This window comes from Trichoderma reesei, assembly GCF_000167675.1.
Source record: "Trichoderma reesei QM6a unplaced genomic scaffold TRIREscaffold_58, whole genome shotgun sequence".
NCBI lineage: Eukaryota > Fungi > Ascomycota > Sordariomycetes > Hypocreales > Hypocreaceae > Trichoderma > Trichoderma reesei.
This window is the reverse complement of record NW_006711205.1, coordinates 3,689-20,296: the sequence shown is the minus strand read 5'-3', so window position 1 is coordinate 20,296 and position 16,608 is coordinate 3,689. Positions and strand designations below refer to the sequence as shown.

The 16,608-nt window shown below is 21.2% G+C and overlaps 3 protein-coding genes across 3 annotated transcripts; 2 read left to right on the top strand and 1 right to left on the bottom strand.

The window, feature by feature from the left end:
• Nucleotides 1-1,638: 1,638 nt before the first annotated feature.
• TRIREDRAFT_112682 (uncharacterized protein) lies at nt 1,639-2,979 on the top strand (the record flags this gene model as incomplete). The annotated part of the gene is made up of 7 exons (XM_006969952.1): nt 1,639-1,652; nt 1,701-1,711; nt 1,798-1,834; nt 2,302-2,369; nt 2,459-2,470; nt 2,856-2,861; nt 2,975-2,979. The coding sequence occupies 7 exons, from the start codon at nt 1,639-1,641 to the stop codon at nt 2,977-2,979; spliced, it is 153 nt and encodes a 50-aa protein (XP_006970014.1).
• Nucleotides 2,980-3,734: 755 nt separating this feature from the next.
• TRIREDRAFT_112681 (uncharacterized protein) lies at nt 3,735-5,510 on the bottom strand (the record flags this gene model as incomplete). The annotated part of the gene is made up of 8 exons (XM_006969950.1): nt 3,735-3,744; nt 3,923-4,191; nt 4,506-4,512; nt 4,558-4,562; nt 4,881-4,921; nt 4,982-4,994; nt 5,257-5,262; nt 5,496-5,510. 8 exons carry the CDS (start codon nt 5,508-5,510, stop codon nt 3,735-3,737), a joined length of 366 nt encoding a protein of 121 aa, XP_006970012.1.
• Nucleotides 5,511-13,481: 7,971 nt separating this feature from the next.
• TRIREDRAFT_112680 (uncharacterized protein) lies at nt 13,482-15,063 on the top strand (the record flags this gene model as incomplete). The annotated part of the gene is made up of 10 exons (XM_006969951.1): nt 13,482-13,510; nt 13,765-13,804; nt 14,030-14,049; nt 14,099-14,105; nt 14,235-14,239; nt 14,306-14,345; nt 14,394-14,404; nt 14,629-14,630; nt 14,864-14,881; nt 15,056-15,063. The coding sequence occupies 10 exons, from the start codon at nt 13,482-13,484 to the stop codon at nt 15,061-15,063; spliced, it is 180 nt and encodes a 59-aa protein (XP_006970013.1).
• Between the last annotated feature and the right edge of the window lie 1,545 nt (nt 15,064-16,608).

The following is a 16,608-nucleotide window of genomic DNA, read 5'->3' as shown; positions in this document are numbered from 1 at the left end:
TACCTTAGCTACTTTTAGTTTTTTAACTTCCCTTTACCTTACTATAAGCACTACTTAATAAAATATATAGGGCTATTATAAATAAAGTATTTAAAGCTTCTTTTTAAAGGATTTTAATTATTATTAATTAAAGTATAATTAAGGTTTACTTTTTTTTTATTATATAGCTAAAGGTATATAATATAACTAAAGTAGTATTATTTTAAGTTTATTAAGGTTATAAAATTATTTTATTAGTTTTTTTATTTCTTTTTTAAGTTAGGCTTTAAAAAGTCTTAAAGGTAATTTATAAAAGAAACTATTTTTTCTTTAATAATAAAAATATCTTTATAATATATTTTAATATAAGTTTATAATTTAAGGTAAAGCTTAATATAAAAGTTAAAGGCTTATTACTTTTTATTTTAAAGTAATACTATTTAAACTATACTATATTACTATTTAGACTATAATAGTTTATACTATAGCTAAAAAGACACCCTTAAGTAGTAAGGTTTATGCCTATATACTAAAATATAATATAGTATACTAGCAGTTATTACTATTAAGGAGAGGTTATTTTAAAAAGGGTATAAGGGCTGCTAATATTAGCTAGGTGGCTAGGATAACTTCTAGCTATAGCTATAAACTTATAAATAACTAGAATAAGGCTATACTACTATTATTACTGCTGCTACTATAACTATATATAAAAATAAAAGTAAGGCGCTGCTATCCTCTATTTTAATAATTAAAGATAAAGTCTTAGTGTTATTATATAAGCTACTGGCCTTATTATTATTTTATATTATAAATAGGTATATAGCTATAGTAAAAGTAGTATAAGTATAATAATTTTAATATAAGTATAAACTACTATAGTCTAAATAGTAATATAGTATAGTTTAAATAGTATTACTTTTATTTTAAATTAAAAAGTGTTTTTTTAAGAAGTTAAAATAAATATAAAACTTTTTAAGTAACTAGTTATTTTATTAATAAGTATTATTAAGTAATAAAATATAAAAGAAGTCTTAATAAGCTATATTTTTTAAAAGGATATTACTTTATTTTTTAAACTTATTTTAATTATTTTTAAAAGCTATAGCTTTACTTCTCTTTTTATTAAGGTATTATTTTTAATAAGTATAGTATTTACTATTTATATTATTTAATATAAAAAAGATTTTTTTATTATCTTTATAATATTTTTAAAAGGCTTTATTAAAGGCTTACTATAGGTTACTTAATTATTTATTATATATTTAAAAGTTAGCCTTAACCTAAAGTTATTAAATATACTTAACCTTTATTTCTTTATTTAAACTTAAGGGGGAGTTATAAAAGGTTACCTAATAGTTTAAGAGGGTATTACTTTTTAAAGTTAAAGTATAAAGTAACTTTTACTCCCTTTTATAAAAGGTAGCTAGCTATTTTAGCTACTAAATCTAGTTTAAGACTGCTTAAGCAGTCTCTTAAAGCTACTATATTTTAACCCCTTTCTTAATATTAGTTAAAGTAGTCTCTTAAGCAGGCTTTAAGTTTATAATACTACCTTTAAGTATTAAGGCATTTTATATTACTATATTAGTAGTATTACTTTAAGGTTAAGTAGTTAAAATAGGTTTAGGTATAATTTATAAAAGAGTAGTAGTAAAAATGCCTTATTATAAGTAATATATAAATATAGTAATTTAAGCTTCTTTTTACTTAGGTAATAGTAAAAGAAAAAGTAAGAGAATTATTATAAAATAATTATTAAGTAAGTATTAAAAAGTATATTAACTTTTACTTAAGGTTTATATATTTAGTAAAAAGTAAAAGCCTTTATATACTTAAGTAAAAAGGGGCTAAGGTAAGGCATAGCCTTTATATTAAAATATATTAATATATTAAGTAGGCGCTGCTATTATAACTATATATAATACTATTACCTTAAATACACTATCTTTTATAATTATAATAATAGCTATATATTAGCTATATTTTATTTTTACTATAATTTTATTAAACCTTTATTATTTTTTATTATTTTATAATAATATTATTTTTAAAGCCTTACTAACTTATTAAAAACTATTAAACTAATTTAAATATAAATTTACTTATAAAGTAGTCCTATTTAAACAGTTAAAAATCTCTATTTAAATAGTAGTGGTTTATATACTTACTAAATTAGCTACGCTTATACTAGCACTTTTATAACTACACACCCCTTTACAGTATGCCTTAATAGAATGCCTATAGCCTATATAATAACACTATAAATATTAATTTTGCAATCTTTAATAGACTTATTATTATTACTTATTATTAACGCAGTATAAAGAAGCATGCCTGCGGTAATAGGCGCAGCAGCAGCAGAGATAGCAGTAGAGATAGCAGCAGAGGTAGTAGCAGCAGGGCTAATCTTATAGTTATAATATTTAGCACCTTTTAAAATAACTGCTAGTATACTATATTATATTTTAATATATAGGTATAGTAGAAAGTACTAAAGGGGGTTACTTTAGCTAATAGTATAAACTACTACTATTTAAATAGAGATTTTTAACTATTTAAATAAGACTACTTTACTTATATTTATATACTATAATATTAAAACCTTAAAATAATATATTATTATAGCAGCTAAGTTATATTAAAAAGGCTATTATTTTATAATTATTAAAGCAGCTAATACTTTTTAAGTTTTATATTTAAGATTATATAGTTAGCTTTATAATACTTATTTATAGTTTTTAAATAATAATAACTATATATTATTATAAATTAAAAAAAGTAAAAAATCCTTATTTAAGCTTATTACTAAATAACTTAAGAATATTATATATAACTTTATATTTTATAATATTATATTAATACTATTCTTATAGCTAAAAGTAAGATAATAAAGGTTTTATAATCTTAAACTAAAAGATTTATATAGTAGTTAAAAAAAGACTTTTATATTTATAACTTAAATTTTATAATACTAAATATAAGGCTATATAAGATTAAGATGCTATTAAGTCTTTTTTTATATTTTAAAGAGTTTTTTAATATAATATAAAATAAGGAAAAAGTATATATAAAATTTAAATAAAACTAGCTTTATAATAAGTTATTTTCTTATTAAAATACTTTTTTAAACTTTTATTTTAATTAATAACCTAACCTTAACTAATCTTTATAATACTATTTTTATTACTATTATTAAAAAAATCTTAGCTAAGGGCAAGATAGTCCTTTTATTTATTATCTTTTTTAAAGTCTAGCTACTTAAAAAATAATTTTAAAATAGCTTTAAAAATAGTATAGTTTTTATTATAAGTTTAAAAAGCTATATTTTTAATATTATAGCTATAAAATAGCTTTATTACTTTAAAAGATATATATAGTTAAATAATTTTAAGGAAATATAAGTTTTTTTTATAAATAGCTATAAGAATTATTTTATAAGTAAATTTATTTATTATATATAGTAATATAATATTAAGCTTTTTCTTTTACTTTTATATTTTATATACTATTTTTAACCTCTTAATATTAATATTTTCTAGTTTTATAAATACTAGTATTAGTATTATTTTATATTATAAAGTTATTAATAGCTTTATTAACTTTAGTAAAACTAACTTCCTTTATTATTTTTAAGAGATATAAAAATAAACATTTAAAAAGTATATAATCCTTAATATTTAAAAGAAAAAAGGACTATTTTTATATAATCTTATAATTATTCTTAATTAATCTAAGTAGTCCTATTTAAATAGTTAAGAATCTCTATTTAAATAGTAGTAGTTTATATACTTATTAAATTTACTGCGCTTATACTAGCACTTTTATAACTACACACCCCCTTATAATATGCCTTAATAAAAATGCCTATAGCCTATATAATAACACTATAAATATTAATTTTGCAATCTTTAATAGACTTATTATTATTATTATTATTAACCTAGAATTAAGGAGCGTGCCTGCAGTAGCAGTAGAGACAGCAGCAGTAGCAGAGACAGCAGCAGCAGCAGAGACAGCAGCAGAGGCAGTAGCAGAGGTGGCAGCAGTAGAGGCAGTAGTAGAGGTAGCAGCAGCAGAGGCAGTAGCAGAGGTGGCAGCAGAGGTGGCAGCAGAGGTAGCAGCAGAGGTGGCAGCAGAGGTAGCAGCAGCAGGGCTGATTTTATAATTATAATATTCAGCGCCCTTTAAAATAACTGCTAGTATACTATACTATATTCTAGTTTATAAGTATAGTAAAAAGTACTAAGGGGGGTTGCTCTAGCTAGTAGTATAAACTACTACTATTTAAATAAAGATTCTTAACTATTTAAATAGGACTACTTTAATTAATAAGCTTATATTTTTTTAAAAGACTAATATTTATAATAATAAATAGCAGATATGCCTTTAAGGCCTATATAGCCTTTTTATAACCTAGGCCTAGATTAAGTAACTTTAAAATAACTAGTTAAAGTATTATATTAAATTAAATAATAATAATAAGGTATAAGGTGTAATATAAAGTAATGCTATTTAAACTATACTATATTACTATTTAAACTATAGTAGTTTATACTTATACTAAAATTATTATACTTATACTATTTTTACTATAGCTATATACCTATTTATAATATAAAATAATAATAAGGTTAGTAGCCTATATAATAATACTAAGACTTAGTTATCTTTAGCTATTAAAATAAAGGGCAGCAGCGCCTTGCCCTTATTCTTATTAATAGTTATAGCAGCAGCAGCAGGGCCTTAACCTAGTTATTTATAAGTTTATAGCTATAGCTTAAAGTTATCCTAGCTACCTAGCTAGTATTAGCAGCCCTTATGCCCTTCTTTTAGTAACCTCTTCTTAATAGTAATAACTACTAGTATATAAAACTGTATTTTAGTATATAGGTATAGACCTTATAGCTTAAGGGTGTCCTTTTAGCTATAGTATAAACCACTATAGTTTAAATAGTAATACAGTATAGTTTAAATAGTATTACTTATAATATAAACTTACTTATAATATAAGACTATATAGTATTAGTTTTTAAAAGTCCTTAATATTAATAATATATATAAAACTAACTATTTTAATATATTTTTATTTAAAGCTATAGGTATTATAAATTAAAAATCTATTACTAATTTTATATTTAGTTTAATTAACTTATATAAAAAAGATAGCTTTTTATAGCTTTATAAGAAATTAAAAGCCTTTTATTAAAAAATTATAGTATTAATACTATTTATAATAATTATAAATAAAAAGAAGGTATTTAAAAATGTCTTTACTATAGTCTTTTTAAGTAAATAGTAATAGCTATATATTTATTATATTAATATAAATATTTAGGTATAAATTTAAATATAATAAAAGAGCCTTAATAATAGTTATAAAAATAATAAAAATAAAAATAATAATAATAATACTTTAAAAGGCAGTATTTATTATAATAGCCTTAATAATAACCTTACTGCTTATATTACTAGGGGGGTCTTAAAAATAACTGCATTTCCTATCCTAGCTCTACTAAGATAGGGGGCATGTTAATTTATAAAAAGGTTATTAATTTATAAAATACTTTAATTTAGGTGCGCATGCTATATAACTTAAGGTACTAATTTAATAACTTATCACTCCTGCACTTAAAAAAGCTAATTTACATAGATTTAGAATTGCCTTAACTTAAGGAGTAGCTTAATAGTATTTTTATAATCTTAATTATAAATTTAGGGGTTTTTATAGTACCTCTTATTATATAGCATGCAACACTCTAACCTATATATCTTTTTTTTATAAATTAACAGACCTTTTACTACTTAATATGCCCCCTGTCCTAGTAGAGCTAGGATAGGAAATGCAGTTATTTTTAAGACCCCCCTAGGGTATTTACTATAATAATATAAGAAAAAGCTAAAGCTACTATAGCCTTATAATTTAAAAAAGAGTTAATATATAAAGGTATATTTTTTAAGTAAAAGTATATTATTTTTATTAAAAATAAAAGAGCTTTTTATTTAATATAGGCTATAATAAAAAGCACTTATATTATTATATAAAATTACTTTTTATAATATATCTTTAAGGAATATATATTATAATAAGAGTAGTAGGCTTATTACTTTATTAAATAATATTATAACTTTAGTTAAAAAGTTAATAGCCTTATTAAAATAGTATATAAAGATATTAAGTCCTTTTTTTTATTTAGTATTAGTAATTTTTTATATTTTTATAATATAATCCTTTTTATAAAAAAAAAGTAAAATTATTATAATAATATAACTAAAATATAAATATAATAATAGCAGTAATTTATTTAATAAAGCTAGCTTAAAGATATTCTTTTAATAATTAGCTATTATAATATTAATCTTTTATTTAAGCAGTATTAACTTACTATAGCTATAATACTTTTAAATATTAACTTAAACTTAAACTCTCTGCCTAAATATATACACTCCTTTATATAATAGTATAGTCTTTTATATAGCTACTTTATTTTTAATAAGCTTTAAGATAGTAAGGCTTTTTATAAAAATAATATTTATTTATAATAATAGCTTATAAAGCCTTTAATAAAATTTCTACTTATTTATTATAAAACTTTTACTAATTATAATATATTTTAAGATTTTAAAAAGCTACTTTTTTATATATATAATCTTAATATAGTTTAAAGTTTTTATAACTAACCTTAACTTTTAAATAATAATAAAATACTTATATTAATAACCCTTAAAGTAAAAAAAGATAAAAAAGATAATAAAGCTATATTAATATTATTACTAGTAGCTTTATTATAAACTAGAGTATACTAGCAGCCTTATTAAAAAGCTTTAATATACTAGCTTAACCTTTTAATATAGTAAGTCTTATTATAGTATAAAATTAAAGGCAGTAATAGCTTGCCTTTATTATTAGCCTAGGCTTAAGAATATAAATAAAGATATAGTTATAGTAATAATAAGGCTTTTTTATAATTATTTATAAGTTTTAAATTATAGCTAGCTATATAAAAATTATAAGTAATATAAAAATAATTAAAAGCTATTACTACTACTATTTTAAATAATAATAGTAATAATAATAGTATTATTAAAAAGGTTATTATTATTTTAGCTATTTAGCTAGCTTTAGTAATTTAAGATAATTAAAATAAACTAGCCTAGTTATAACTATATATATATTTAATATAAAAATAAAGAAAACTTTATTTTTAAATAAATTAGCCTGCTTTAATTATCTAGTCTTAACTTAATGCCCTTCTCTTAGTAATATCTTTTTAATAGTAATAACTGCTAGTATACTATACTGTATTTTAATATAAGTATATAAATAATTATACTTAAGGGGTTAGCCTAGCTAGTAGTATAAACTATTACTATTTAAATAGGGATTTTTAACTATTTAAATAGAACTACTTTATACTTTTAGGTAATATTTTTAATTCTTTTAACTATAATCCTTAAGTTTTTAATACTAGTAAGCATACTACTAGAAAGTTAAAAAGACTTAAGAGTAAACTTCTTAATATAATATATAGTATATTATTTATATCCTAAGTCTAGGATTTAAATACTTTTTAAGCTATAAATAGAAAATATTTTAAAATATAATAAAGTAATTATCTCTTATTTTTTAAATTATTATAAAGAATATAGCTTAATCCTCTTTATTTATTATTATTTAACTTAATTTTATAATAGTTTATTTAAAATATCCCTACTGCTATCTGCATTTTTCTTACTTTTTTTTTTTATTTAAATATAGCTTTTAGCACCTTTTTTTATATAGTATATCTAATTATAGTATATGTATTTTAATATCCTTACTATTATTAAGTGCTTGTTTTTTATTAAGGCAGATCTTTTTTATGCTAATAGTGCCTGTATTATTATACTGCTCTTTTATCCTACCTCCTTAGCTTAAGCACTTTAAATAATACTATTTAGTATTAGGAAGGCATTAGCACTACTAGGGGGGTCTTAAAAACAACCACAGTCCCTATAATAGCTCTACTATTACAGGGGGGTTATTAATTTGCAAAAGGGTTATTAATTTATAAAATACCTAGATTTAGGTAAGCCTGCTATATAAATAAAAGTACTTATATTTTATACTATATTTTTCTTCCTAATTAAAGGAAAATCTTGCTATAATTATATTTTCTAATATACTGGTTTATAAAAATAGGTTATTTTATTATAAAAAGCTAAATTCCTAAGCCTGCATAGTACCTCTGTTTATATAGCATGCCTACCTAAATTAAAGTACTAATTTTTTTATAAATTAATAACCCTTTTATAAATTAATAACCCCCCTATAATAGTAGAGCTATTACAGGGACTGTGGTTATTTTTAAGACCCCCCTAGTATAGTTTATTTAAAAATTTATATAATATACTAAATATTAGTTAAATTATTAATAAACTTAAGGATAAGATAACTATTAGGCAATTTATATTAACTTTTAGCCTAAAAGAACTTTTCTTATATAGTTTTAATTCTTTAAGTAAAGACGCAGACTAACTTAAAGTTCTTATTAAAAATATAGTCTTCTTATTCCTTATATACAGTTTATAGTACTTTAAGTCCTAATTCTTAAAATTCTTCTTTAATATAGTAGAAAATACACTAGACTGTTTTTTTTTACTTATTATCTTACTTAATAAGATAAGAGTAATCTTATTTAAACTATAGTATATGCCTATTTAAGCTAAAGTAGTCTATGCCTATTTAAGCTAAAGTAGTCTATGCCTATACTAAAATTATTATACTTATACTACTAGTCCTAAAGCTATATACCTATTTATAGTATAAGCTAATAGTATATTCTATAGCCTATATAATAATTTTATAAATAGTAATAATATAATTTTTAATATTATAAACCTTTTGCCTTTATTATTATAACTACTATTACTTTAAGGCTAAAGCTATAACTATAGTAAAGGCAGTAATAAAAGTAGTAGTAAAGGTAGTAATAGCAGGGCCTTCTTATAGTTATTTATAAGTTTAAGTTATAGCTAGCTATATAAAGATTATAAGTAACCTAGTAATAGTTAAAAGCTAATACTACTGCTATCCCTTTTATTAATAATAAATCTCCTTAATAGTAATAACTGCTAGTATATTATATTATATTTTACTATATAAGCATAAACCTTACTACTTAAGGGTGTTTTTTTAGCTATAGTATAGACTATTATAGTTTAAATAGGAATATACTATAGTTTAAATAGGATTACTTATTTTTAAAAGTCCTTAATATTAATAATAAATAATGCTATTAAGACTATATTAAATTACTATTTAGATTATAGTAGTTTATGCTATAGCTAAAAGGATACCCTTAAGTAGTAATATCTATGCCTATATAGTAAAATATAGTATAGTATACTAGTAGTTATTACTATTAAAGAGATATTATTAAGAAGGGTATAAAAGGTTAAGACTAGGTAATTAAGGCAGGCTAATTTATTTAAAAATAGCATTTTCTTTATTTTTTATTAAATATATATATAACTATAGCTAGGCTAGCTTATCTTAACTATTTTAAACTGCTGCTACTAGCTATATAGCTAGGATAATAATAACCTTTTTAATAGTATTACTATTATTACTATTATTATTATTATTATTTAAGGCAGTAGTAGTAATAGCTTTAAGTTATCTTTATATTATATATAATTTTTATATAGCTAGCTATAATTTAAAACTTATAAATAATTATAAGAAAGCTTTATTACTACTAGGGGGGTCTTAAAAACAACCACAATCCCTATAATAGCTCTATTATTACAGGGGGGTTATTAATTTATAAAAGGTTTATTAATTTATAAAAAAAAGATATATAAATTTTAGTAGGCTAACTATATAAATTAAGGTATTAAAAAAACTAAGAAATACAGTCCTAATAATAAAATACTATAAATATACTCTCTAGTAAGTATATAATTATAATTAAAGCTATATTAGCTTATTAAAATAAAAAAAATAAAGCAATTAAAAAAAGGTACTTTTATTTATATAGGATGCATATAGTAGATAAAGTATTTTATAAATTAATAACCCTTTTATAAATTAATAACCCCCCTATAATAGTAGAGCTATTATAGGGATTATAGTTGTTTTTAAGACCCCCTTAGTACTACTATAACTATATCCTTACTTATATCCTTACTTATATCCTTAAGCCTAGGTTAATAATAAAGGCAAGCTGCTGCTGCCTTTTATCTTATACTATAATAAGACTTACTATATTAAAGAATTAAAATAATATATTAAAGCTTACTAATAAAGCTGCTAGTATACCTTAGTTTATAATAAGGCTAATATAGCTTTATTATCCTCTTCCTTTACTTTAAGTATTATTAGTATAAGCATTTTATTATTATTTAAAAGTAAAGGCTAGTTATTAAAACTTTAAACTATATTAAAATTATATATATAAAAAAGTAGCTTTTTAAAATCTTAAAAAATATAAAAATATAAAATTAATTAAGATTTTATAAAAAATAAGTAAAAATCTTATTAATAGCTTAACTAGCTATTATTATAAGTAATAGTTTTTTTTATAAAAAGCCTTACTATTTTAAAGCTTATTAAAAATAAAGTAGTTATATAAAAGGCTATACTATTATATAAAGGAGTATATATACTTAGGCAGAGAGTTTAAGTTTAGGTTAATATTTAAAGGTATTATAGCTAAGGTAAGTTAATACTACTAGGTAAAGAGATTAACTTTAATATATTTAACTATAATAGTAATATTAATCTTTAAGCTAACTTTATTACTAAATAAAGTATTAGTGCTATTATATTTATATCCTAGCTATATTATTATTATAATCTCTTTTCTTTTTCTTTATTATTTAAAGGATTATATTATAAAAATATAAAAAATTATTAATTTTAAAAAGAAGGAAGGACTTAATATTTTTATAAGCAGTCTTTATAAAACTATTAACTTTTTAATTAAAGTTATAATACTATTTAATAAAGTAATAAGCCTATTACTTTTTTTATAATATATATTCCTTAAAGATATAATATAAAATATAATTTTAAGTAGTAGTATAAGTAAACTTTATTATAGCCTAGGCTAAATAAAACTCTTCTTTATTTTTAATAAAGATAATATACTTTTAATTAAAAAATATACCCTTATATATTAACTTTTTTAAGTTATACAGCTGCTAAAAGTTAAAAGTTACTTAAAAGCTATAAGCTTACTATTTAAGACTTAGTAGCTTTAGCTTTTTATTATATTACTATAGTATAAAAAGTATAAATAGTAAGGTTATTATTAAGACTATTATAAATACTGCCTTTAAGGGGATTACTATTTTTATTTTTATCTTTATTTTTATTATTATTATTATCTTTATTATTACTGCTATTAAGGCTTTTTTAATATATTTAAATCTATACTTATATATTAGCATTAATATAGTAAATATAAAGCTGCTGCTATAAAGTTAAAAAGATTAAAGTAAAGGCATTTTTAAGTGCTTTCTCTTTATTTATAATAATTATAAATAGTATTAAAGCTAGGACTTTTTAATAAAGCTACTTTAGCTTTTTATAAAGCTATAAAAAGCTATCTTCTTTTTTTAAATTAATAAAACTAAATATAAAATTAATAATAAACTTCTAATTTATAATACTAATAGCCTTAAATAAGAATATATTAAAATAGTTAGTCTTATATATATTATTAAAATTAAAGACCTTTAAGAATTAATACTATATATCCTTATATTAAAAATAAGTCTAAATAACCCCTTATACTTTTATTTTATTATCTAGCTTAATATAATACTTAAGGTTATTATCTTAAAGGTGCTTAATTTAAGCTTAAGTAGTAAAAAGACTACCTAGCCTTTTATAGTATATTTATTACTTATTATTATATATATCCTTTTATTAAAAGAATATAAGCTTATTAGTTATATTCTTAATAATACTTATTATCTTTTAGGCAGAAAGGGCTTAATACTTTATAAAATTATACTTTTACTACTATTATATTAAAGTGCAGTAATAATATATAATATAAGCTAATAATCTTAATAAAGGCAGATAATTATATTTAATATAGTTAATATTATAAGACTATTACTATTTATCCCTCTTTCTTATTATTACTATTATTTTATATAAACAGTTTATTTACTAAGTTAAAGTTTATTAAATTCTAGTGCTTAAAAAAGCTTAGCTACTAGCGCAGTTATAAGTAAGAAGATAATAGGTATTAAATTTAATACTATTAATAATCTAGGGGTTAGAGCTTTACTAAATATAAATAGTAAGACTATAAAGGTAATAAAAGGTTTATAAAAATAAAAATAAAGTAATCCTATTTAAACTAGAGTATTACTATTAGGGCACTGTTAGATTGCTATTTAGGCACTAACTAACCTAAATTAGCTTAGATTTTATCTATGCTATGCCGCCCTGCTAATTTACAGTATATACTATAGTAATTAAAAACTATATATAATTATAAAAAGGGAAATTCCTTATTAATTAATTCCTTTAAAAAACGCATTTCCTATTAAATTAAATATATATCTATACTGCAGCTTATTAATTAGTCTATAGCCTTTAGCTAGGTTATTAAGATAACTTCCTTAATAAAAGATAAAGGCGCTGCTGTTAAATACGCAGCTTTAGCGCTGCTGCTGCTGCTGTATTTATAGCCTTATCCCCTTCCTGCTCCTTATCCCTTAATATTTATATATATTTACAGGCGCTTTATAAACAGCTATATAAACAGCTGTATATTAATTAGCTAGCTTAGGTTACTCCTGCCTTAATCTTAGCTATAGTATGCATTTAATAAAGACTTAAGCCTAGGCGCTAGGTGCCTTAAGTTAAGGTTAGCAGTAATAGCAGTATTAAAGCTAGCTGTAATACCTACTGTTATATTAAAGCTATTATTAAGTTTATAATTAGCTATAGATATATATTAATAAGCTGCTTATAATTTTAAAAGAGTTAGGGCTAGCTATATAGCTTTTTAATAATATTAAGATTGCAGATTTAAAAAAGAGGCTTTAGGAGATTTTATAATACTAGGTTAATAGGTTTTTTATATAAAGTAGGAGGGAAACTTATAAATAGCTTATTTAGCTACTAGTAGGCATAAACTAGCTCTTTAATAAGAACCTTATTACCTTTAATTATATTCTTCTATAAATAGTATATACAGGGTAAGGTATATTACTATATAAAGGTGCAGGTTATTTTATAAGGTATTAGGTTATTATTCTCCTTTAATATTATAGCCTTAGCTTAATAGTATTCCTGCGCAAGTTATTTAATAGCTTTATAGCTAACTTTTATTAAAAGCTGCCTTAGCTAGTCTCTGCTAATATATTAGTAATAAAGCTTTATTTCCTCCTTAGCTGCTATTTACTTATAATTATATTCCTTCTTAGCTAGTATTTATATAATTACCTTATAAAGATAATATAAATTACCAGTCTTAGTTAAGAGGAATAACTTAATGTCTTTATATACTGTCTTTATAAGGCTGTTAGTTTATTATTTAAAGTTATAATATTACTTAATACAGTACTGCAGGAATTAATTAGCTAAAGGGAGATACTTAAAGATAATATAATTAATTATCTTATACTACTATATACTAAAATAAGTAATAAGCCCTGCTTAAGCTGTTTTATAGTTTTCCTTAATATTAATATAAATAACTAATTACTATACTTATTTAAAGCTATTCTTATTATCCTTATAAAAAGGCCTAATACCTAACTATACTACTGCTATAGCTATAATAAGGCTAGGGCTATTAAGCTTATTAGTATTAAGGTTAGTAGCTAGGCTGCTTATAAATATATTACTATTACTAGCCTTACTACTGCTAGCAGCCTTATTATTAAGATCCTTTTATTATATAGTTATCTTTCTGTTAATATTTATATTAATATAGAAAAGGTATAGCTGCTGCTAAGCGTTTAGAAAAATATGCCTAAGTGTGTTTTTTAATATATTTTCCTTATTAATAATAATAACCTAAGGTAATTAAATCTTTAGCTAATAGTAGAAGGCATTAAGTTAGTTATAAATCTACTTATAAGTTAGCTGCTTCTTACTATTTATAAGACTAAAGGTAAAGTTAGCTATAAAATGCTAATTTATAATGCTAATTACTTAAAATAAATATATTTTAAACCTATTTATTTTATAGGTGTTATTTATCTTTAAGACTTTTAAGAATTACTTTTACTACTTCTTATAGTATAAGTATATTTAAAAGACTACTTTAACTTTATTAGGCTTATTATTATAATATTAAATAATATAATAAAGGCCTTCCTTTTTTAAAACCTTTATTTACTGCTATATAAGAGTAAGGCTATTAAGCTTTAACTAATAGATAGCCTGCTAATTATTATAGACATCCTTTAGGTAAAAGAATAAGCCTTTTTTATTAACTAGTATATAAATAATATCTTCTATCTCTTAAGTGCTAAAAACTTTTTAAAAAAATAGTAACTTTTTAGCTTTTTTTTACGCTTTTATGCAGTAGTAATAGATTACATAAGCTAATATATTACTAGTCTTATTATAATTATATTAACCTTTAAAGACTTTAAAGCTTTACTTTTAGTTAAAGCTTTACTTAGCTAAAGCTGTAAGTTTAAATAAATAGTTAAGCTTTACTATTACTAACTTTCTAACTCTAGTGCCTAAGCTTAGCTATAAGGCTTTATAGTTATAAATAAAAGAGTAATAAGTTAAGATTCTATTACTATTAATAATTATATAATTCCTAGCCTGCTTCTTTATAAGGGCAGCGCTATAGTTATAATAAAAGCTTTAAAAAAAGGCATAAAGGTTATTAAATAAGTTAAATTATTATAATAGCAGCAGTAAAGGGATTTAGTAAGTAGGAGCTTTTTAAGGCAGTAATAATAATAGCAGCAGCAGTAAGGGATAAGGATTCTAATAGGCAGCTTAACTATTAGCTTTAAAGCTTACTGCTTTTATTATAATTAATTAAGGCTTTTAGTAATAATAGCAATAATAATAATAATAATAATAATAATAATATCTTAGTGTTTTAGTGTTTTTAAGGCTATAGCAAGATTACTAGTATTAACTTTAAAGGTGCTATAGCCCTGCACTATATTTATATAGTATAGTATAGCATAAATAAAATCTAAGCTAATTTAGGTTAGTTAGTGCCTAAATAGCAATCTAACAGTGCCCTAATAGTAATACTCTTAAACTATAGTATATTCCTATTTAAACTAGAGTATTGCTAGGGGGGCACTGGTCTTTTACTAGGGGGGCACTGACTAGCTAAACTTGGTATAGTAAAGGCCTATGCTTACAGACCTATAAAAACTTCCTCTACCTTTAAAAATCTATAATAAATTCTAGAAAATTATTTTTAAAATTTTTATTTAATATCTAGGTTTTTTATATATAAAATATATATATTAAACTTAAAAATATAAGTTTATTAGTTATATTAAGCTTTAAAATCTAATTTTAAGTTAAATTAGTATTTTTTAGCTAAGTAGCTATTATATAAGTATGCATTAAGTAAAATATAAGTCTTTAATAAATAAGCTATATAAATATATAAAAAGTTACCTAATTATATTAAAGTATTATAAGAAAATCTATACTTAAATATAGCTTAAGTTTCTTTTAGAATTTTATTATTAATATAGCTTTTAAAATATTTAAAAAAATATTTTAAGTATATATAGGTTTTAGTTAATAGAATAGTATTTTTTAAATATTTTTTTTAATTTTATTTAGCTTAGTTATAAGTGTTTAAAGATATAGAGTTATAAGGAAAATTTTCAGGTACTTTAACCAGTGCCCCCCTAGTAAAAGACTAGTGCCCCCCTAGCAATACTCTTAAACTATAGTAGTCTATGCCTATATTAAAATTATTATACTTACACTACTATTCTTAAAGCTGCATACTTATTTATAGTATAAGCTAATAGTATATCTTATAGCCTATATAATAACACTATAAATAATAATATTATAATCTTTAATATTATAAACCCTTTGCCTTTATTATTATAACTGCTATTATTTTAAGGCTAAAGCTATAACTATAGCAGAGGCAGTAGTAAAGGCAGTAATAAAGGCAGTAGCAGTAAGGCCTTTTTATAATTATTTATAAGTTTAAGTTATAGCTAGCTATATAAAGATTATAAGTAACCTAGTAATAGTTAAAAGCTAATACTATTACTATCCTTTTTAGTAATAATAAATCTCCTTAATAATAATAACTGCTAATATATTATACTATATTTTATTATATAGGCATAGACCTTACTACTTAATAGTATCTCTTTAATTATTATATAAACTATTATAATTTAAATAGGAATATACTATAGTTTTAATAGGATTACTTTAAAAATAGCTTATTAAATATATTATATATTATAAGTAATCTTATTTAAACTATAGCATATTCCTATTTAAACTGTAGTAGTTTATGCCTATATTAAAATTATTATGCTTATACTACTAGTCCTAGAGCTGCATACTTATATATAGTATAAGCTAATAGTATATCCTATAGCCTGCATAATAACACTATAAATAACAGTATTGCAATCTTTAATACTATAGAC